This window comes from Phoxinus phoxinus (genome assembly GCF_949152265.1).
Source record: "Phoxinus phoxinus genome assembly, chromosome: 14".
NCBI classification, from domain to species: domain Eukaryota; kingdom Metazoa; phylum Chordata; class Actinopteri; order Cypriniformes; family Leuciscidae; genus Phoxinus; species Phoxinus phoxinus.
Window position 1 is genome coordinate 23,911,652 of NC_136889.1, and position 24,642 is coordinate 23,936,293.

Genomic DNA, 24,642 nt, shown 5'->3' on the forward strand with positions numbered 1-24,642 from the left:
AAATCACCTTCTTGTCTTCACTAGTTCATTTTAAATGACAAATTACTTTTGAACAGTGCATTTAGTCCATTTATAGTCAGATAATACACAAACACTGATGCTAATAATTTTGAAGAATTAGCAAAAGGTTGCTTTAGGTATAGAAGTTTATATAAATTTAGAGTATATGTGTGACCCTGGACCACAAAACCAGTCTTATGTGTCAATTTCTTTTTAAATTTTGAGATTTATACATCACCTGAAAGCTGAATAAATAAGCTTTCCATTGATGTATGGTTTGTTAGGACAATATTTTGCTGAGATACAACTAATTGAAAAATATCGGGAATCTGAGGGTGCAAAAAAATCTAAATATTGAGAAAATCGCCTTTAAAGGTTTCCAATTCTATTGGCGATTGTGCTGCATTCACTCACAAAAATATATTTTTGTATATAGTTAAGGTAGGAAATTCACAAAATATCTTCATGGATCATGATCTTTAATTAATTTCCTAATGATTTTTGGCATAAAAGAAAAATAAATAGATCATTTTGACCCATACAGTGTTTTTTTGGCTATCGCCACAAATATACCCGTGCGACTTATGACTGGTTTTGTGGTCCAGGGTCACATACATATATATATATATATATATATATATATATATATATATATATATATATATATATATATATATATATATATATATATATATATATATATATATATATATATATATTCTTTAACTAAATTAAAGTTCAAAGAACATCATTTATTTAGATTTTTGTATGTGTCCTTGCTAAATAAAATACCAATTTATATATATATATATTTTTTTTTTAAAATAAAAAAACAACTATAAATGTATACCTTGCCCAGACAGACAGACAGACAGACAGACAGACAGACAGACGGACAGACGGACAGACGGACAGACGGACAGACGGATAGATGGATAGATGGATAGATGGATAGATAGATAGATTTCCCTAAGCTGAATAATAATTAGTTGTCCATCATAATTAGTTGTTTTGTTTTGTTAAAGCCTTGTTTGAAGCTCTCAGTGTGAATAAAAATTGTAAAGCCTTTGGACATATTAGCCTTTGGCAAACAACACGACTGGAGTGTAGTGTGTTTGAAGTGCGGGAACACACTGACGTGCGTTTCCGATGTGTGAAGTAAGTGTCCGTATGTGAATGCCTGTTTGTTGTCACAGCACAATAAGGATCCAGGTGGTTTAGATCTCCACGGGGATATGTGTGTGAATTTGAGAGCGAGGCCTCAAAGTTTGGTGAGCACCTGCGTGTTGTGAACATGGCAGACTACACAGAACATGTCTCGACGATGAGAGGATGATGAAATGAAAAGAAAGCTGGATGGAAAGAGAGAGAACAGCTCATAGGCAGGCTTGAGCAACAGCGTCCATAACACTCATTTTTACTTAGTATGTTTTTTGACTACTATTTTAGATAGTAGTTAGCTTAATAAAACATAAAAAATAAATATATGTATATCACACCACATGAGCTCAACACACACTAAATGATCTCAATAGCAGTTTTATTCATGCACGAAGGAAACATTGCGTCATCTCAGTCCTGTCAATCACATCGACGCCGAACTTAGTGATCAAGACATCACAGAGCAACAAAAGAGCAGTGAAGAGAAGCATGATGACAACACGCCATTGTGAACGAAAGCCTCACGCATCTTCCATTGATTATCTTTCTAACCAACCAAAGCATGATTAATCAAACATGCTAATTAAACATTCAACCGATTGGCAGGGTGGAACAGAAGCAGTCACCAGCGACAGACTGTAAGGTGACTAATGACTCTAATTTACCACGACTTAATTGGGGAACAATAGAAAGTGCCGTTTGAAGATCAGTGTGGCATGAAGAGGTGACAGGTGTGAATCTCACGGGACACTAAGAAACGTAGAAATGTTGTGGAAAAAGACCTGGAGTAAAGATACTTTATATATTTTGTCATGGTACCTACCCTGACTTGACCCACGAACACATTGGCCTCTTCCTCCTTCACTGTCAGGTTTGTGGGTAAAGTGAGGTCAAAGGTGGGGTCGTTGTCATTGACATCTGTGACGACAATGCTGACGGTGGCAGTGGAAGTCTACAAATAAATACATATTCATTAGATATCAGCAGGCATAAATTAAATATACATAAGGACAAGTTACAGGATCAGCATCGATGTTGGTCCTGGAACAAAAGTGGTACAAATCTGTAATTCTTTGATTTTTAGAGGTCAGTAAGGGTTATAAATGTTTAATAAGAATTGACCCTTTTCACATTCCAGGGGTTCTCAGAAGTCACAGAAGTCGTTATAGTGAGTTAAACTTCTATAGCGGTGAACGGGAGACGACAAGAAATTTAATTTTTGGATTTTCATTATAGAGTTTCCATGACTTTTGAAAAGAGGGAGAGGGGAAAAAAATAGAGAAATTGATTACATTTGGTCAGAAGAGGACAATTATGTCAAATTTGCCATCACTCTCTCATGCTATTGTATAAAAAACAATGGAAGCTTGTTTCCGCCATGGAATAAAACCATTTAAAAATAATAGCATTTTTTTCCCCCAGTTTATCACGCAATTCTGACTTTATAACACACAATTCTGACTTTATATCAGCAATCCTGAATTATTTATTTTTTTTTTGTGGCGGAAACAAGCTTCCATAAGAAAAGCCCTCGCAGGAGCGTTCATTAGTTTTTTTGTCATTTACTGACAACACAATATAACGTACTAAATGTGAATTCATTTTTTTTAAATAAATATTTATAACTTTACTAGATTTGCAGTGTTCTTAACTGTGGACACGCGTCATAATGATTTGTGAAAAGGGTCCATATTGTTGAATGGCAACCAAGAATGTTGATCCACGATTATTGCAGTTTAAAAAAAAAATTATGAACATTAAAGAGAGAAAGAATCTGAACAAAATTGGAAGGAGCTATTGACAATTAAATAGAAATAAAAACTAAATTAGAAAAATGAAAAAGCATTTATGCAACTATGAATTATGTTGAGATAAGTGTCTTTACACAAGATTCAGAGTGCACTTGACCTGACCGTGAACCTTTCACAGCATTCACTGACATTTACCCTTCTGTTGTCTGTCTGCCTGTCAGTCTTTTTTTTTTTGTGCCTTTTTAAATATTGAAAATGTCTTCCCTAAAAAAACCCTGTTTCGTTTCTGACTCTATTCTAGACACATTTGTAGATATGTAATCAAATCATAAGCAATTGAGTTCCTGGGGCTTAAAAGTTTAATAGCACGCAGTGAGGAATATAAATTCAACCGATCAGTCAAGATCAGCATGTAGAGTTTAAATCCCAGTGGGATGTGCATGAAAAATTAATTCACAAAAAAAAGGGGGATTATCTATTCAAAGATGAAGTTTGTTGTTTAGCAAAAACATGTTGAGGTGCACTATAAAAGTGTGCTTTTTTGTGCTTAAATGAGACGATCACATGCAAAGAGAGTCCTTACATTTCTGTCAAGAGGCTTAATCACCACACACACACACACACACACACACACACACACACACACACACACACACACACACACACACACACACACACACACACACACACACACACACACACACACACACACACACACCGCCTGAAAGACTAGTGCAAAACGAATCTGCTGAACCCAACTGAAGACTGTTTGATCTCAAGAATGTGAGCTGCACTGAATATTTCATTCGATATCATTATCACGTTTTAAGAGGTGGAGGTCAGGAAAATGACATTGATTAATAAGCCGAATGCCACTTTCCATGACCATGATCTGAAATGTAATGATTGAATGGACTTGTTTGACCAGATGAAAGTCAGTTATGTTGCACAGGAAGAGATTAAGGGACATCGTTCTGTCTGGAAATGTTTTTACTTTAACATGTCTGCCTCACTTCAAAAGTCCCTCTTCATCAGCTCTGCAGATATCAGCCTGCGCTTGAGAAATGAGCTTCATGCAGTCATTTAGCACACCAGCGTTTCTGTTCGCTGAAGTTCGCTCATTAGAGAAGCTAAGCCGGTAATGCCCAAGTAAATGCTCTTTTAAAAAGGTGAATGTGTAAACAGAATGTGAACTGAGTCTAATTACAGAACATCGTTAAGGAGGTTTTTTTGACAGTAATGACTATGAATACAATGAATAATGAATACAAAATACAAAAAAGAGTTTTTTTTTCCAGCTTTGTTTGTGGTTGTGCTGAAAGAGCATAATAGTGTGGGACTTTAAAACAAAAGGAACATTCAGCAGGAAATATAGGATATCATGATATAAAGAGAAGATGCGAAGTGATCAGACATTTCACTCAGAGAGGCTGTCAGTCAGTGGTGAAGTGCTAATATCGTTGGATGGATGGAGTCTCACCCCTCCTGGCTGGCCGTCAGAAGCAGTGATGATCAGCCGATACTGGTCAATGGTCTCTCTGTCCAGAGGTTTGGCCAGCAGCAGAAGACCTATACTGAACAGACACAAAACACTCTTGTTAAAACTTTCCATTCAATTGATTAACACACTTCAAAATCCAAACATGTTTTTTTATTTTTATTGTCAGCACCAGAGGCGTCACTAGGCCCTTTTTAGGGGGGCTTCTGTCTAGCCCCCTTAAACATTTATGATTCAGTGTAGGCTACACAAATTTGTGTTCGCTTCAGTCTTGTTATAATCAGATTCAGCGCGTTCTTCATCTTTAATCCGCAGTGGCGCAGAACACGTCAGAAACAGAGGACAGGGTGTGTGTGTGTGTTCTTCTGAGTCTCATTGGTCTGTCACTGCTCGTCAATGTCAGAATATTTGAGATGACCAATCAAATCAAAGTAGGCGGGCTTTATGTTCACAGAAGCTGCTGAGCGTGAATTTTTAGCAGAGCGAAGAGATAAGATGCAAGTAGCTAAACTAAACATTTCATATTTGACATTTTTTTAGGTCATAAATGTTAAACGAATGACAAAAATGATCAGGCAAACTAATAAACTTTGGTCTAATTTCGCCATTTTGAACTGAAAATAGGACTATGTAACGTGACTCGTAATATAGTTTACTGTCATTGTGAAGGGACAAGAAACATTAACAAAGCTGTTTTCATCATGTTAGGCACAAGATTAATAATGAATGTGTACATGTTGAGAATGAATATAATACAATTTGTAGCCGTCAGTAAATTAAAAAAGCTCACGTTTAGGAGGGGAAGAGACAGGGCAAGATGAGGAGACTGAGAGAAAAAGAAAGAGTGATGGAGATGAGGAGAGAGAAGGTATTGAAAAATAATCTACTGCCCACTAACATTGTTTTAAAGCTATTTCTTATCCTTTTTCTGGTCTTCAAATGTCTTGAAATGCACATATCATAGAAATAAAAATGGAACCCCCTAACAACCTCAAATTTAGGACCTCTTTGATTATAAAGCCTTGTCTACGGCCCTGTGTTAGGCATAAGATCAAAAATGAATGTGTAGCCTATATTGTGAATGAATTTAATAAAGTTAGTTACTGTAGATTCTAAAAATCATGCTTCCTCCATAATTGTTGAATCACGGAAGCTACACCTGATATTTTGCCAAGAGATTTATTATTTGAACATGCGTCATGTGTCAGACAGAGAGAAACACAGGCAAATAAGAATAAGGCTACATGAGAGGAGGTCTTCATTCTAGATCTTCTCACCCCATCATGCTAGATGTAAATGGTTTCTGGGTTTCTCCTTCCTTACCCCATAATCTCTATGTTTCCTCCTTCCTCTCACCCCATCATCATGCCTTAATGTTTCTCTGAGTTGGTACAGTACGATTCAGCTTATATACATCACAGAGAGACTTACAACTTCCTTGTAAGGTAGAAAAACATATTGCTTATGTTTAAAGATGGAATGTCTACCTAATGCACATGGTCAATCCACTATCCACATTAAGAAAATATTTCTTCAGTGTATACATTAGTGGTGTATACATTAGTGTTATACAAATGGTACATTTGCATCAGTTGAAACATTCATTCTCCTTGCAAAGAACATACGAACTGTACACATTTGAAGTATCATCATCATTGGAACATCTCCGCTAAGTAAACATTGCATACCTCTAAGCAAAATATAACTTTACCAGCTCTCTGCTCAGCACACATGTACAAACATAGTCTGACTTCACAAAATACATTATGAAATTATAAAGAAAATTAATAAAGAAAAATAATACAAAAAAAAAACATTAAACAGTACATTTTTCAGTCTTCAGTTACCTAGCTTTCCTAGTCGCTTTCCGGAAATGAACGCGATAATTATTCATAAATCGGTTGACCCTATGTTTACTTTCTTCACTGACAGACAAAAATTAACAGCCAATATCAGTCAAAGCTCAGCTTTAGGAGGGGAAGAGCCAGGGCAAGAGAAAAACAAAGAGAAAAAGAGTGTGATGCTGCTGAGGAGAGAAAAATAATCGGCTGTCCACTGTTGTTATCCAATTTTTTTGGCCTTCAAAACCATGCAAATTTCTCGGGGGAGACGCCGAACACCCCTAACTAGCCTACCTCACATTCAGGACATCAGTGATGATAAAACCCTGCCATATACGTGTTAATGAGACTAGTTAATAGTAAGCATTAGACCCTAAACTAAAGTGTTACTTTTTTTTTTTAAATCCTAGAATCGCCCCAGGTCAGCACCATGTCCCTTTGGGGGCTCTGTAGGATGGTGACCAGAGACCATTAAGAAACATATTCTGTACATATATTCAGATTAGATGTGTCAAATCAGTGATGTCAAACGTAATTGATTCTCATAACCAATCATGATGCACTAAATTTGAATATGATTATATTTATATTATAGATCTGAGAGCTATGATTTTCAGTGCACAACATCTTTTCCACATGCAAAACTATTGCATGAAGCTCTGAATCTGATGGACTATTCTTAACATAAAGCTTTACAGCCCTTACACTTTCATTATGCAGAAAAAAAATCAGTATCAACAAAGGAAGTAAACCCATATAGGTTTGAGTAAATTATGAGTAATTTTGCGTGAACTATCCCTTTAATGGCGTAAATATTTTCATAATTATGATGAGGTAGGACACATACGCCAACTCAAAACTGAAAGATCAGAAATTGTTCCATGGAAATTGTATTCAGGATAATATTTTTGGGTGTGTTCATGACAGTGACCTGATTTGCATAATTCATAAATCATTGGTATCAACGGGTGCAATTCAGTACTGTATCTGTGATCATCACAGCTACTGGGACGCCATTATCATCCACAGACCAATAGGATTTCTGCAAATCACTTCATCCAACACATGGTGTGTGTGTGTGTGTGTGTGTGTGTGTGTGTGTGTGTGTGTGTGTGTGTGTGTGTGTGTGTGTGTGTGTGTGTGTGTGTGTGTGTGTTATGTGTGTGTTGGCAGACGAGGATGGACAGACAGGTTCCCGTTAACATTGCAGTCACATATAGCAGAAGAAGCAGGCTGCTGTGTGTGTGTGTGTGTGTGTGTGTGTGTGTGTGTGTGTGTGTGTGTGTGTGTGTGTGTGTGTGTGTGTGTGTGTGTGTGTGTGTGTGTGTGTGTGTGTGTGTGTGTGTGTGTGTGTGTGTGTGTGTGTGTGTGTGTGTAGAATTATATTCCTCCTCGGTTGACCCCTACAAAAGCGATATTGAACGTGTCCTCTGAAGCCTGTGAAATAGGCGTATAAAACACTTCAGTGACCGGGATTCTCTTTTCTTTCGGCATCACAAACCTTCTGCCGAGCACATAGCATTCAAGGCAAAGTCTTTAAATTTTAACATCCTTTTTTAATGACTCTTCAACTGTCTTTGCTGTTTCTTCAACAGGCAAAATCCTTTGTAAGACAAATCAATGAAGGAAGGTTTTATTTCAGCAGTCATCCCAGAAAACCTCTCTGCAGCTATTTTTATCAATGAGATGAAATGAGATGAGACAACAAAAAAGAGAAGAGATCAACTGAGACTATGGATGAGAAAGACGATGTGTACAAAAAGCGAGATGAGATGAGATGAGATGAGATGAGATGAGATGAGATGAGATGAGATGAGACAACAAAAAAGAGAAGAGATCAACTGAGACTATGGATGAGAAAGACGATGTGTACAAAAAGCGAGATGAGATGAGATGAGATGAGATGAGATGAGATGAGATGAGATGAGATGAGATGAGATGAGATGAGACAACAAAAAAGAGAAGAGATCAACTGAGACTATGGATGAGAAAGACGATGTGTACAAAAAGCAAGATGTGATGAGATGAGATGAAGCAAGTGAAAGGAGAAGAGACCAAATGAGATGAGATAAGAAACATAAGGTTACTAAGAGACAATATAGGGTGAGAGAAGAGAAGAGAAGAGAAGAGAAGAGAAGAGAAGAGATGAGACAAGATGAGAAGTGATGAGAAGAGACAATAAGAAGAGATAACCAGATTTGATGGAATCAGGTAAGGCGAGGAAAAGCATAGCAAAAAATTAATGAAGAAAGAATAAAAGATGAGGAGAACAGACAAAAGCAGAAAACAAAAGAACAGCTGAGTTGAAACAAGAAAGACGAGGTAAGTTATATAGCACTAGTACTGCTCTTTGGATTCGAATGACTCTCTCCTGTTACTGCTAACAACAGTGTTAAGTGTTTTAATTAAAGGTCATTAAGGGACCAACTACATGTTGTTATTTAAAAGAAAACATTTTCATTACTCACACGTTCTCACTCTAAGAAAACGTTCACACTGTAACCCTGTTTGCGTTTGTCTTGTCTTCATGCCTTCAGCAACATGCAGAGAGATGTACAGATGTACAGTCAATGTGCCATCAATGAACCATACAGTCCCGCCCCTAAAATCACGTCATTGGTTGAGAGAGACAATTTTCCTGAGTTGGGCCAGTCAGTAGGGCAGTATGACAATATATAGCTGTACTCACGCCATGTCATAATGACAGTAATTTTTTAATATAATGTTTTATATTTTAAGTGGGAATGAATTTTTAAAGGTGACACTAATGTGTAAGTTCACATTGAAACACTGAATGAGTTTTATTTAACTTATAAGTTTTGAAAACTTACGTTCGTGAAAGGTTGAAGACCTGCTGCGGATCACCGCTATCTATCTTGTAGGTGATGGGATCCAGCTCACGGTCAGTAGCCTGTGGAAATACACCAATTCACACTCAGTTTACACTGGTCGTTCAGACAAGTGCTGGTTGGTGAATCATAAAATCAATGAAACATAAAATCAATTGCAATATACTTATACACAATACACTTAAATGTGAAGGCCAGGTCTGTTTGAAGGGCATAATGAACAAGTAGAATCGGTGACATTTTAAAACACGTATACATTTATAACCCTAGACCTTTGCTAGACTTTCCAGGATATCTGTTGATAGTTATTATGCTGTTTTCAAAGTGTGACAGCTTCAACTGTCTGTGCACTTTAAAAAACGTAAAATAATAATTATAAATCAATTATCTTAAAGTGCCCCTATTATGCTTTTTCGATTATTCCCTTTCATGCAGTGTGTAATATAGCTGTCTGTGAATGTAAACATTTGCAAAGTTGTAAAGTTGAAAGTGTACGATAAATAAAGTTATTGTCTGTTATTGTCAAAAGAAAGAATCAACTCTGACCTGCATACCTAAAGTGGTAACACATTTTATGTTTGTGCTCGGGCAATGTTTGTATGAGGTAGATCAATCGCAACAGACTGAGCCATCTGACCAACCAGAGCACAGTAGGCTCACGGAAAGGAGAAGTTTAGAGAGACTGAATCTTCGAACAAATCTTTTTTTTTCCACCTTGGTTGCATATTAACCTGTTTTATGAGACCTCCTAAACCAAATTAGGAACCTTTAAAATAGCATAATCGGGACACTTAACTATCTTAAATAAAATGTAATTATCTTAACTTAAAACCAAAGATGATTTTGGTTTTGATATATGAAAGAAGTGTGGCCATGTTCAGAATGGCTTACTACACTCTAGTATGCTAATTTTCTGCATGCACAGAATACCCAGAAGACCTACTACATTTATCAAAATGTGCAGTATACAAAAGGGCATACTGCGTGGGATTATGCATCCCACAATGCAGTGTGCTCAACTTGACCTTCCATTTCCAGCATATCTGCCAACATCTTTATCGGGGGCTCATAATTTGATCGGACTTAACAATTTAAGACCATGGGCTTCCACCATCTATAAGCACATGCATTTTCCTTTGTGATTACTGGTTAACGATTTTTGTAAATCTTTTATAGAGAATGTGAACACAAAAATATATAAAAAATTATATATTAATATATATATATATATATATATATATATAGGCAAATTTATTTATATAGCACATTTCATACACAATGGTAATTCTAAGTGCTTTACATAGAATAAATTAAAATAATCAAAATAAATAAGAATAATTAAAACAGTTTAGAATAAAAAATAAAATAAAATACAGTACAATCAGTCGGACGAATAGTGGCACAGTGCTCATTCAGTAAATGCAAAGCTAAACAGAAGTGTTTTGAGTCTGGATTTGAATGTGGCTACTGTAGGAGCACACCTGATCTCTTCTGGAAGCTGGTTCCAGCTGCGGCTGGCATAATAGCTAAAAGCGGACTCGCCGTGCTTAGAGTGAACGCTTGTTATTTCTAGCTGATGTGATCCTAATGATCTGAGTGATCTGTTGGGTTTATATTCAGTGAGCATATCTGCAATATGTTGAGGTCCTAGGCCATTAAATGATTTATGTACCATTAATAATACTTTAAAATCAATCCAAAATGTGACTGGGAGCCAGTGTAAAGACCGGAGGACTGGTGTGATATGTTCATATTTTCTGGTTCTGCTCAGGATCCTGGCGGCAGCGTTCTGTATGAGCTGCAACTGTCTTATGGTCTTTTTAGGAAGGCCAGAGGAGTCCATTAAAATAACCCACCGTGCTGGTGATGAAGTCTTGACTGGAAACAAAGCATCTAATTCTTGCAATATTTTTCAGATGATAGTATGCTGATTTAGTTATTGCTTTGACATGACTACTGAAACTAAGCTCTGACTCTAGAGACACACCAAGATTCCTGACTTGATTTTTAGTTGTTTGACCTTTAGAGTGAAGGTATGCGTTCACCTTGAGAACTTGAATATATATATATATATATAAATATATATTACAATTAAATTATCAATATTATAAATAAATATAAATTTTATTCATATATAATGTGTACTTTATTAATATAGAAATTAATTTGATTAAAACAAAGGTTTTTTTATGATGTGTGTTGCTTTTATACAGACCTGCTGATTTGTTGTAATCTGTATCTGACGTATGGAACAGCACATGAGCACTTTATACAACACATTCTCTTTTACTGGAAACCAATACATATACTGTATATATATATATATATATATATATCTTTTTTTTTTTTTTTTCATGTTTTGCTTTTATATGGACCTGCTGATTTGATTTAATCTGTATCTGGCGTATGGCACAGTATGTGAGCACTTCATACAACAAATTCTCAGTATTATGGGACAGCTTACTAATGTTATTATCGGCTAAAACTGCCACAGCAAACATTTGTCCAGAGTCTCCCACTGCGCTCCTTTCAATGGCACTCAAAGTGCTTTGAATAAAACAAGAGATTTAAACAATGACTAACCATGTCGAGCTATATAACAGTGATTATTTTTCTGTCGATAAACTTATCCAAACAGTTTCTCACTTGTCCAAAAACACATTTAATATATTAAAGCGTTTTTTGGTGTTTCCATGCTTTCTTTAGAAGTAATATGACGGCGAATATGACGTCATTGACCGGCGAATTGTATTAATATCCATGATATTTCCAGTTCTAGAATTATTTATTATTGACACATTTTGCAAGACCATGTTAAAAAAATAATTTTAGAGGATAAGCTATTGTGCAGTATGCAGTAAACAATATAGGCATTTTTTTTTTTATTCCAAGTAAAGTCTGTGTATGTACCTGTACGTTTACCAGTATGGCTCCTATTCTCATGGCCTCACTGATCTCCAGGTTGTAGATCTGCAGGGGAAATCGTGGAGGACTCTGGTTGTTGGGTGGCAGAACCTCTATGTAGACCGTAGTTATGGAGCTCCTACATGCACATAAAGGAAGAGTAACAAAGAAAATAAAAGACCAAAGACACAATCAAACAGTGAGAGATCAAACGGATGCAGTGAAGTCATATCTGACCTCCTCTCTGAGTCCGGAGCGTTGTCTGACGCTCTAACGGTCAGTGCGTAGGAACGGCCCACGGTCAGCGTGACCCCTGGTGCTAACGTGATCCGTCCAGTGCGGTTGCTGATGATGAAATGGCCCTGATCTCCAGCCAGGATGGCGTATGTGATGAGACCGTTTAAACCAGCGTCAGCATCCTGAGCCGTCGGCTGACAGAACACAGACATCAGAATTTTAAGCCATGTTATTTTATTTTCCACTGTTCGTGTGTCACACACAGTATGGTATTATTATTTCTAACATGCTAATGTACTCAGATTTGACTATTTTGGGGGGTTTAAATACCTTTGCGTCAATTCTGTATGTTTGATCTTTCACTTTAAAATATAGTATAAAGAGCTTGTACTAGTTTGTATGGAAGTTTGTTTCCGCCATTGAACAAAAAAATAAAAAAGGTAATTGTGACTTTTTTGACAATTCAGACATAATTGCGAGTTTTAAGGCAGAATTGTGAGATATAAACTCGCAATTCTGAGACAAAAATTCAAAATTGTAAGATAAAAAAATCGCAATTACCTTTTTTATTTATTTTTATTCAGTAAATTGATAAAATAAAAAATAATAAATAAATTAAATTAAGAAATATTATAACGTATAAGCAAATACATTTCCATGGTATTCCCATTTACACTTTTTACATGCACGCACTCGCACACGCACACGCACACACACACGCACACACACACACGTTTTTTTTCTTAAAATCAATGTATCAAGCTTTGCAAATTCCTGTCCATTTATTCATTTATTTATTTGAAACAATTTCAGGCAGTTATTATAATTATATTTAAAGTATTTTAATTAAAATGTGTTTCCTTTTTTCAGATCATGAATTGTGTCTGAATGTACTGTATTGAATACTATGGTATTCCCAAGGTGTAAGGTTAAAAAACAATGCTAGTGCAACGGCACAAGGCTCAAAAGCCTGGTACTTTTTTTCTTGGTTGATACCATGGCGTATTCTCATAATATTTATGGATGAGGTGTTAGTTCTACTTGCTGAACTTTTTCTTTCTTTAAACTCTACACTCATTACTTCAAATCAACCATAACAGAAAATCCATCCATCCATCCTTATTAAAATGCAGATTAGGCTCTCAGTATTAATAAGGTTTAAAAGCAGCATAATATGATTATTCAGGATAAATTCTCAAACACAAAGGTCCAGATCAAAGACTAAACACGTTTGATTAGTTTTAAAGACAAGCATTTAGATGTAAACACTTAACTCTGAACGTTATCTTCTTTAAACGCACCAGGGCAATAAATACACCCTAAGGGTAATTCATTCAAAGTCCTGCTAATAAGAAAGCGCCACCTCCATTCACGGCTCTCATTATTGAGAAAACTCTCCAGAAGCACTGATCCGTACCGGCGTGCCTTTAGCTGTTGGAGTGCTGAGGTAAGGAAAAAATTAACACACACACGCACACAATCCAGGGCAGCAAATATGGCTTATAAAACACATCCAAGTGGCCCGTGTGACCTAGCTGTGACCTGTGACCTCATTTCAGGAGGATCCGGGCAGCTTGTTATTTAAAGAGAAACTACAAGCCTTTATGTGTCTGATTTCCCTTTGAATTGTGACCCAGCCGTGACGGAATGAGACAAACACAGGCGGAGCAGAATATGAGCAGAGTGCAAAAATAAAGCAGAGAGAATCGTTACTGAGAGAGAGAGAGGGAATATGCCGTAGCCTGAGGGACAGAGAGGCACACATTATGTTCACTTTATATCATTTTGTCCCACTTTTTGTCAGCCCACCATGTCTACACAAGCCACTTTCACAATGCTGATGAATGCAGTTGTCATTTGTCTTCTGAGAGTTTAATCCTGATGTATACACACAGAGTTTGGTTATTTACCGGAGTGTCAACTGTGTTTTACAACCAAATAGACAACCTACAAATTGTAGTAGTGACAACAGGATTAATCAGCATAGATCAAACTAAACAAGTAGTTGAACTGAACTTCAATGCACTGATGCCTTCGCCACTCACAAACCGTGGCAAGAGAAAGAGACAGAGTGAGAGAGACAGATGGACAGGTCATCAGAAAATATCAGTGCTTGGAAGGTTACTCTGAAACTGAAAAATTTAAAGGAATTTAATTATAGAAAAGCTACTTTATAAAAAGCTTGGCTGAAGCTAAAAAAAAAAAAATAGCTACAGAACAAGTACTAAGAAAAAGCTAGATACAATAAAGAGTTTTTGGCATCAAAAAGGCTTTGTTTCCAGGTGGACCGTTAACCCTTAAACACATACCCCGGGTCTTTAGTGACCCGGGCCATCATTCACTACTCTCCTCCTCATCCATTCTTCGTTTTCCTCAATCAATTGATTATAAATAAACACAGGAAAAATATATTAAATTATAAAAGAATGCCTGCTTTCCCTTTCATTTTTGTAACAATTGTATAGTATTGCTAACGACCTGAGGTGTGTAACAGTGTTACTTACATTATTTATTCTGCACAACAATAACTGAATATTTGATGACTGAATAATTCCATTTATTCCACAAGGTGTCAATGTCTGATACACAATGATGAATAGTTACCGCAGGCAGAAAACAAAAGAATAGGAAGTATCCTCAGCAAATTCGACATGGCTCAGCAATTTAATACAGAGCAAGCATCGAACGCAATAAAATATTAGTGTCACCGTCACTTGATGGTGGATCTGTTGAAGAAGCTGTCAGCGATCAAAATGTTGATTTTGAAGATGTTAAAAAATGATAGTTTTGAGAATATGTTTGAGATCGCGAATATGAGCCAGATGCTGAATGTACTGGGAAATGAGCTCTGACGAGGACAGTGATGGTGGCATAAAACATCTGCTCAAACTGAACCCTTCCGATCTCCAAAAGATAACAAAATATGCTCTATTTTATTATTCTGTAATTGTTACTCTATCCGGAGAGTTTTATATTATCGAGAGACTATGGAATCCATCCATGTTAGATATAGATCCGGGTCGCTAAAGACCCGAATATGTAATAATGATTGGCGAAACATTAATGCATTTAAGGGTTAAAGAACGCGACACACAAGTCTCCCGGAAATCCTGGAGAATTCAACCAATTAGATGACAAAACTCCTAAAGTGTTTCCTATTTTGTGCACCTTAGACGTTCAGCCACAGGTCCGTGCACGTGAAGTCTGAGGCTGAGACTACTGGAAAGGCTACACTGTTGAAAGTCACATAACTAAAACATGCGGTTAAGTTAGTAGGGAAACAAATAATCCACAAGAGATGATATTGCAATGATATTTTTGCATTTGAATGGGCTTCCGTAAGGTTACAGATGACAGTATGACTCACTGCGGTTTGTCACTCCAGTTCATTAGCTGCAGTTCATATAATCCGGTTCCTCTTTAAAAGGTTGCTTTATTGCCTGCTCTCCTTCATGTTCATTTAGCTGAACGACTGTTTGCGCTTCATTTTTCAATGTATTTTGTACTTATTTTATCAGGGGAAAAAAGACGTTGACTTTCCAGGCTGTTGAATCACATTCAGTAATTTGACCAGAATCCTCAGTTATTAATGAAACAAACGTTGCGCCGAGTTCATTTCACACTCCAAATCACATTACGAGTTCTCAACAAACACTCCGCTATGAATAAGTGGTTCATAAATGGCTCCTCATAAGCGAAGTGAAGGTTTCTCAGCTTTACAGATGTGTGTAACTGTCCTGTGTCCTCACCTGCAGGACGGTCTCTCCAGGTAGCATGTTAGTGAAGATCTCCACACTGTAGGACACCTGAGTGAAGGTGGGTGTGTTGTCATTCGCATCGATGACCAGGATGTCCACCGTCACGGGTCTGCTCTGTTGAACACCATCAGACGCCACCAGCTTTGAAAAAAAAAACAATGAAATAGTTTTAATAGCAATACATACATACATACATACATAGATATGGTAACACTTTAGTTTAGAGTCCAATTCTCACTATTAATGTAACTAGTTGCTTATCAGCGTGCATATTACTAGGATATTGGCTGTTTATTAGTAATTATATGCATTTTTCTGCATGACCATATTCTGTATCCCTAATCCTAAAAATCCCTAATCCTAAAAACTACCTTAAGCCTTACTAATAATTAATAAGCAGTGATTAGGAGTTTCTTGAGGCAAAAGTTTAATTTTAATATATTATTATATCATTATTATACAATAATATATACCGGTAATTTGACACAACTCCTAATACATTGTACATTTATAACATAATTCATGATATATTATGTATCTTTTGCAATTTTGTCAAAACCAAGAAAAAGTTGTTGTTTTTTGTTTTGTTTGTTGCTGTGTGTTGCTTTTATACAGACCTGCTGATGTATTGTAATCTTTATCTGACGTATGGAACAGCATGTGAGCACTTCATACAACACATTCTCTTTTGTAATTTTTCTGGAAACCAAAATATATATATATTTTTTTTTTTGCTGTGTATTGCTTTTATATGGACCTGCTGATTTGATTTAATCTGTATCTGGCGTATGGCACAGTATGTGAGCACTTCATACAACAAATTCTCAGTATTATGGGACAGCTTACTAATGTTATCGGCTAAAACTGCCACAGCAAACATTTGTCCAGAGTCTCCCACTGCGCTCCTTTCAAAGGCACTCAAAGTGCTGAGCTAGCAGCCGTAGGTTATTCCGTTGTTCCTCGGCTTGCATTTCCATGAGCTTTTCCCCCAGAGATTCGTGGCAGTAAATGTGGATCAAAGCCCAGCGGTTCCTCAGTTTGAGCAGGAGAGGAGAGCTTTGCATACGTAAACACTGTGTTGGAGAACAGCTTCAGGTCAGCAAGATCTCCAGAGCAGTTTGGCCAGTAAACAGGTGGACTTGCAATAACCCTAGGCAGGTTGACTGTTCAAGTGTGATGTTATTAGACACTCACTGTTTATTTACCACTGGCTGGGTTTAACTTTAAAGGGGTTCAATTATTATGCCCTTTTACAAAATCTTGATTTTGGGGTGTACTAGAATATGTTTTCATGCTTGATTGTTAAAAAAAACCGCATTATTTTTCACATATTTTACATATTGCAGCTCCTCTCTCCCCAGTCTGGTCTGAACGCGTGCATTTATTTCCTGTTTCGATGAATCCCCTCCTGCTGTGATTGGTGAACTGGCCCAGTGCGTTGTGATTGGCAGCGCTTAGCTCGTGTTCTGGAAATGTTACAAGTTCTGCTCTGGTGTGAATAATTAAAGATGGAGTCAATTTCAAACCAATTCAAGCCCCAATTAGACTCCATCAACGTAAACAAACAAGAGAATCGTGCTTTGCAAAGAAAAACTTTGCAAGTACGGATTTCACATGACGTTTCAGAGTGGTATGTTATGGATTATAGATACAATGTTTTCCATTTAATCATATTATATTTGTCTGAAAACTATGGTAATACAAACAGTAATCGATCACAAAATCATGGATAATTTTCATAAGAGGCATTGAACAGCCTTACAAAAGCAAGAGCTTTCAAAAGCTACAGTAAACACTACTGTACATTAATACTGTAAAGTTAGGTAGTAGGCTAGCGGAGGCAAAGCTTTGCCCATCATTTACTGTACATCATAGCTACTACATAAAACATATAGCGGTAATTGGAACTTTTAAGGTTATGATCCATACAGGTTGTGATCCATAAACAACAGCTTGTCCCGACAAAATGGAAATGCTATGTCTTTCAGGAGAAGCTTTTGTATAGCCTGCATTGTATTCTCTTAGTTTCTGGAAGCTGCTCTACATAAAATGTGCAACACACAGACAAACGCTGGGGTTATAATGTTCAGGAACAGTGTTAAAAATTAATTTTTCACGCTGTGAATGAGCGTGTAATGAGTGTGGAATCATGGGAGTTGTCGTCTTCACCTTTACAGCCGATGGAAAGAAATCAGATGGAACTCAGGCAGAAATCATGTTCATGAATGAGAGAATGTATTATAGTTTTACTAACGTTACTGGTATGCAGGGCAGGGCTAAAAGCCTGGGACATTTTACATTGTTGTTTTCATGATGACATCATTGACCGGCGTAGCAATTACACGGGCCGTTACACAGGTAAAATAGCTGATTTCTCTGGACTTACTGGAAATATTTGGGATAATGTAAAATATTTAACATAGTTCAAGTGATTTTTAGATATTTTTATCCAAAAATCTTGCCTATTGTGCCTTTTTTTCTCAACGTTTTTATTTCAAGTAACTTTTTTGTGGTTTTAGTTTTAGTTAACTATAATAACCCTGGTAAGTTCAGCTCTATAAGCTCTTCAGCTGTCCATGTGTTCCAGAATTCCTTTGAAAATGATGTGAGAGCACTTCAGATTAGTGCTCTATCTCAGCACTGCCACGTATTCAATCAAGAACAATCAAAAGAGATATTACTGTACAAGAATAAAGAGGAACCGAAGAGACAGAATAAAGTTCAAGTGCATGACAGCATGAAAGACAGTGTCATCTGATCTCACAGTGATCAAAAACTTTTCCCTTGCAATAACTTCCACCACAAAACTCGGATAGTGAGAAACACTTCAGCGTTTGCCTCATACAATTGCAGCCCTCTTTCTGTCATTTAGAGCATTTTTACCCAGCTCCCCCTTTGTGTGCATGGCCTAATTGATTTTGAATAGATATGAAAGTACAGAAAAACAAAAAAACAAACACGGTTAAAAACATGCACTGAAAAAAAAAAAAAAAAAACTAAAACACGTATTAGAATTCCCCAGAGTAAAACTATTCCTCAAAAGTTGCTTTCTTAGCTCAGATGACTAAAAGGATGTCTCACTTGTATTTCACTTCTCCTCTGAATCAATGTCCGTTTGCTCTCCATTTAATGTCTTTGCTCTTGAGATGTAATAACTGAGACATTAAAGAGATTTAAGTTTCTATTTTTCTTTCCAGCCAGTTGTGCTGAATGAGAGAGGGAGGATCAGAGGATGAGGGGAAGGGGAAAAGGTGTTTGTCAGTTAAAGGGAGAAAGGAGAATCGTGATGGGAATTCGAACTTTGGCCTGTCAGAGGATCAACTGTCCAGCCGAACCCCTGAGACAGGTTGTGTGTGAATGATGTGACCACTCACAGCCAAAAAGAACACACTGCATGAACAATTCACCCGCACTCCAAAAAACAGACCTTTAAAAGGAATAGTTCACTCAAAAAGACAAGTCTGTCACCGTTTACTTTACTTTTGGGAGCTTGACAGCTCCTGGTCACCATTCACTTTCAGAATGAGAGCAGCTCAAACATTCTGCTAAAATGATGTTGTATTCCATGGAATAAAGTCAGTCATACAGTTTTTTTTTTTTTAATGACATGAGAGTGAGTAAATAATGACATAAGTTATTTTTTGGATGAACTTTACCTTTAAAATCACACTGCAGAGGAGTAGACTTTGATTATATTGGTCTCTCTGCAGGACTATATAGCTACTTTTCTTTAATGTGCTTGTTTCAGCCTTTTTGTTCTTTATAAAAAAAAACTATTAAATGTGATCGGTCCTCTGTTTTGTGCTGATAAGCAGACTTTTGTTAAGCCTTTCAAATGGATTAATGCATTAGGATCTAAATCATCAAGATCTCACAGTGAGCAGGGGTGTGTCCAGATGAGTTAAATCTGATTGGCCACCCTAAAATTCTAAATTATGATTGGTCAAAGCCAGTGGCATATTTCACAAAGCCGTTTCAGTGGCTACCAAGGTAAGTTTGAGTTTAGATTTATATGAATATATATGTAATATATATGTATGTTGTACACATAATTATATTTTGACAAATAATATTTAACTTTTATTTAAAATCATATACACTAAATTGACAAAAGTATTGACTATCAGCAGAGCGTTGGCAACTTTTATGTGCCATGCACCTCAGCTCGGTGACCCACCTCTGTGACTTTACATAGTCTTCTGCTTCGTGGCCAAGTTGCTACTGTTCCTGAATGCTTAAACTTTCCAAAAACACAACTTACAGTTGACAGTGCAATATCTATTAGGGATGAACCTGTGGCAATGGGTCTGATTGACATATATAAATATGTATATGTTAACAATGTTACACATTATATTTTTAAATAGGGTTTAAGGCTTTATTTCTTTAATCGAATCTACCTGAATAAATAATGTCAAATCTCCTAAATTATTTAGTCTATGACAGTGAATTTAACATTTAGTGATTTTTTTTTTAAAGTTGACTCTCAAAAGTGTAATTTTGAGTGAATGTAAATTACCTGTTTGTATTTGACTTTGATTCATATTGTACAATCAAATGACTGCATGTTGCCAGCACAGTAATAATGGTAGGAAAAAACTGTTTAATACTGTACATTGGCATTAGCAAAGCTATTGCTCATTGAACAAAGCAACATGCTTCATTGAATTAGTACATGCAGCTATCCACAAGATAACAATAAGCTCAACTCTTCTGCACAATGGTAACAATCAAAACTTCAAAATAACAGAAACTCTTTAAAATGTCAAACATAACTGAACATTAAACATTAACAGATGTTGCCCTTCCCCCCAAAAACACATACAATAACACCTAATTTCAATATTTACTCTCCTTTTTAAGCCATATGCAAAGCATGCTGGGAACTAATAATCACGCCAAATGGTGTCTCTAAATAAAACCGCATGATTTTAACTAATTCTCTTAAAATAAATAGGTAGCCTTCTTTCCTTCATTTGTGGTCCCTCAATTCAAGCCTAAAAACTGATCAAGTTTCCTTTAAAAAAATGTCCTTAATAGAATATACACACTATTTTTAATTATACAGTTATTATATTTAAATTAATTATCATATAGAGAATTTGAAAATTTAATTTACATGATAAGTGTTACATAATACACAACACTGTTAATCTAATGGTGGTTTTACAAAGAGGATATTTTTTGTCATTTTTTTCAACAAGGGGGATGTTATCCCCCTTCAAATTTATATGCTTACATGTATATACATTATTAATTAAATAAATCCATTTGATTCACTTGCATTAATAGTCAGATATTTTATTTCCGCTCCCTTTAATAACATTCCTGTTTTTTCTTGTCTTGTAAATGTATTAAATTCATGATTTATTTTCATAACAATCTCTAAACCACTATTCGGACGGAATTAGTTTAACATGGAGAGGTGGGGTAAAAGTATTTATTACCAGAGCTTCTCAGTGATTTTAGTCCCAACCAAATGTGCCATCTCAGTAATCATTACGCACAATGGGCCCTATTTTAAGGATCTAAGCACATGATCTAGCGCACGGTGCAAGTGCACTTAGGGCGTGTCTGAATCCACTTTTGTTAGTTTAACGACAGGAAAAATGGTCGGCGCGCCCGGCGCATGGTCTAAAGTGTTATCCCTATTCTCTTAATGAGTAATGGGTGTGTTCCGGGCGTAAAGTGCAATAAACCAATCAGAGTCTCATCTCCCATTCCCTTTAAAAGTTGCACTTGCGCCATGGTGAATTCACTATTTACATGGTGGAATTTGCAAGCGGAAAGACTGAACGTGTCTCCAGAGAGGAAACGGATCTGCTCGTGTGCGAGGTTAAAGCGCAAGCAGATATGTCTATAGTCTATGTACATATCCCATTGTCTATGGGACAAGCCGGATTCCACCATATCTTTATTTATACAATATTAATCTTTTACATTGTAATCCTTTTATTTTTAATATTTGGCTAATTTGTGTGCTGCTGTGCGTCCCTGTGTGTGTAATAACCAGAGTGTATGCAGATTGTGGACCCGCCTATAGGCTCATATTACTAATGTGCCCTTTAAATAACAAAAAATAATAATACTGCGCCATTGACTTGACCAGGTTTCAGTTGGTATATTTCAGTTGCCTCAAAACAGCTACGCACCAACAATGCACCTGAACACACCACGTTTTCAGACCAGCACACCCATGGGCACACAAATGGGCGCAAATGCATTTGCTATTTAAACAACGTGGCGCAGGACGTGAAAATGAAAACTGTGTCAGGCTGAAACTAGCAAAATACAGTCGCGTCTGGTGCTGCATTGCGCTGAGTGTATGAAAGGGCCCATAGTCAGTAATGATTACGGCTGTGAGTGGTCACGTCATTCACACACAACCTGTCTCAGGGGTTCGGCTGGACAGTTGATCCTCTGACAGGCCAAAGTTTGAATTCCCATCACGATTCTCCTGCCTCCCTTTTACTGACAAACACCTTTTCCCCTTCCCCTTACGACTTTTAACTTCTATAAAAGGGGCCGGAAAAATGACCCCAGCTAATACTAAACCTGTGCGAATTAGACCCGCTGTAAAAATGTATGTAAATATTAAGTATAATAATATGGAGGCGCTTGAAAAAGCATTCAGTTGTGTTATAGGTATTGGGACAAGTCTGTGGCAAAATTCAAAGTGTTTTCCACATACCATTCAGACAAAAAATAAGTTTGAAAGCAATGTTAGGGGCACAAAACTTTTTTTAGTTTTAGGTAAGTGTCTATGACCAACATAATCCAATCTGAATTTAATTAATACACCGTTCAACCAGACTTAACTGTTTTATATACAGGTTATGTGTACACATAATATCAGGAAGCAACATAACACGCACATGCCGACAGGAAGGTGACGGGGTCCGTTAATCGAGTTACCCCTCCTACTTCTGCTAGTTTTACTGAGATTGATACAGTATCTTATCCCATGCGAATTGGCCATTATTATTACAGACATCCTGTGGTAAAATTAAATTACTCCATCTACCCTTGTAAAAGCCGAATAGGGCTTTAATCTTGTGAATTGTGCTGACTCTCTCACAAGAAGCGACTCAAACTAACACTCTCCATGTTCCGTGTGATTGGCAGTTCGCTGCAGAAGACAATCTTTCAGACGCAAACACTCTAGAGTTAATCATAAACTCTGGATCAAAGCCTGTGTTGAAACAGAACGTTTGAGCGCTGTGAACCAGCTGAATCTGACCAAAACCAGGATCGATTTGTTTGGTTTTCTCGACTGTAAACCAACTCTGAAACTGTTCAGTTATATTCATGTAACAGGTCATGGATGGATGGATGGATGGATGGATGGATGGATGGATGGATGGATGGATGGATGGATGGATGGATGGATGGATGGATGGATGGATGGATGGATGGATAGATGGATAGATAGATAGATAGATAGATAGATAGATAGATAGATAGGTAGATAGATAGATAGTAGGGGTGTGCAAAGCAGCCGCTATTTGTATTTGTATTTGTATTTGTTGAGGGGGGAAAAGTATTTGTATTTGTATTTGTATTCGAGTAAAATTCAAAATAGGCGTAAAAATCGTAATCATAAAAAAAAAATTTGCGTTACACTTCTAATTTATGTTATGCGTAAGTATTCTTTAATTATATCCATTATAATAATTATGGATATGCAATATTGGTTGATGTTTTTCCATAAATCCAGCAATGAAACAAGGAATGTCATTGAAAAGAAAATAACATAACAGCCATACCTCATCCGTGGTTAAACCAACTACTACCGGTAATAAAATACCATTGTGAACATTGTGAAGCCTACATCTTGCTGTCTGCAACAGACAGGGTAACTTACGTACCATATAACTCACACGTGCATACAATTCGACACAACTAAACAAGCATTTTTAAACTTTTTAACCGAACGTTAACGTTACTCTGTCAACAGCCTATTGTCTAAATTACCGCGCTAAACAGCTAAACAGAGCGAACATGAGAGCACCCGACTGCAGACGTCAATAATGGCGCGTAATGGAATAATCTCCCGATCGCTTCTCGAAAGTTATAAACTGCCTCAGGAACCCAGTTAAGGTACAAACATCTATTCAACAAAAATAGTGATGGAGTTAAGTGTTTTTTCGCTCAGCCGAGCGCTCTCTGTTGCTGTGAGGAGCAGCCTGTGTCCGTCACTCACTCACTCTCTCACTCATCCGGGCGTCGTGCACTGCGGTCTCATGAGGAAACGCAGCTTTTTGAAATAAAGTTTTTCTTGTTCCCGAATACAAATATTTGTTCGAAATAATTATTTGTAAAAAACACGTTATTTGTGCCTTTCCGAATACCGTATTCGGGTTCGGCTCCACCCCTAATAGATAGATAGATATACAGTATAGATAGATAGATAGATAGATAGATAGATAGATAGATAGATAGATAGATAGATAGATAGATAGATAGATAGATAGATAGATAGATAGATAGATAGATAGATAGATAGATAGATAGATAGATAGATAGATCTACTCCTAATGTCATCCTTTTATGAGCCCCAAATGGGACACCCCCACATCAAAGCTGTCTCAACATGCCATCGCAGTGAATGGTCCATGAAACAAACCCCACCTCTCAGATTAG

General features: G+C 36.8%; 1 protein-coding gene across 1 annotated transcript in view; it reads right to left on the minus strand.

Moving 5' to 3' along the window:
- LOC307010109 (protocadherin-15-like) overlaps positions 1-24,642 on the minus strand; it is a 225,684-nt gene that overhangs the window by 92,869 nt on the left and 108,173 nt on the right. Inside the window, exons 14-19 of the mRNA XM_079634508.1 lie at positions 15,991-16,140; positions 12,242-12,435; positions 12,011-12,143; positions 9,083-9,162; positions 4,393-4,486; positions 1,985-2,113 (exon numbers count right to left, since the gene is read on the minus strand). Coding sequence (XP_079490634.1) covers positions 1,985-2,113; positions 4,393-4,486; positions 9,083-9,162; positions 12,011-12,143; positions 12,242-12,435; positions 15,991-16,140 — 780 coding nt within the window. The remainder of the gene's footprint in view (positions 1-1,984; positions 2,114-4,392; positions 4,487-9,082; positions 9,163-12,010; positions 12,144-12,241; positions 12,436-15,990; positions 16,141-24,642) is intronic.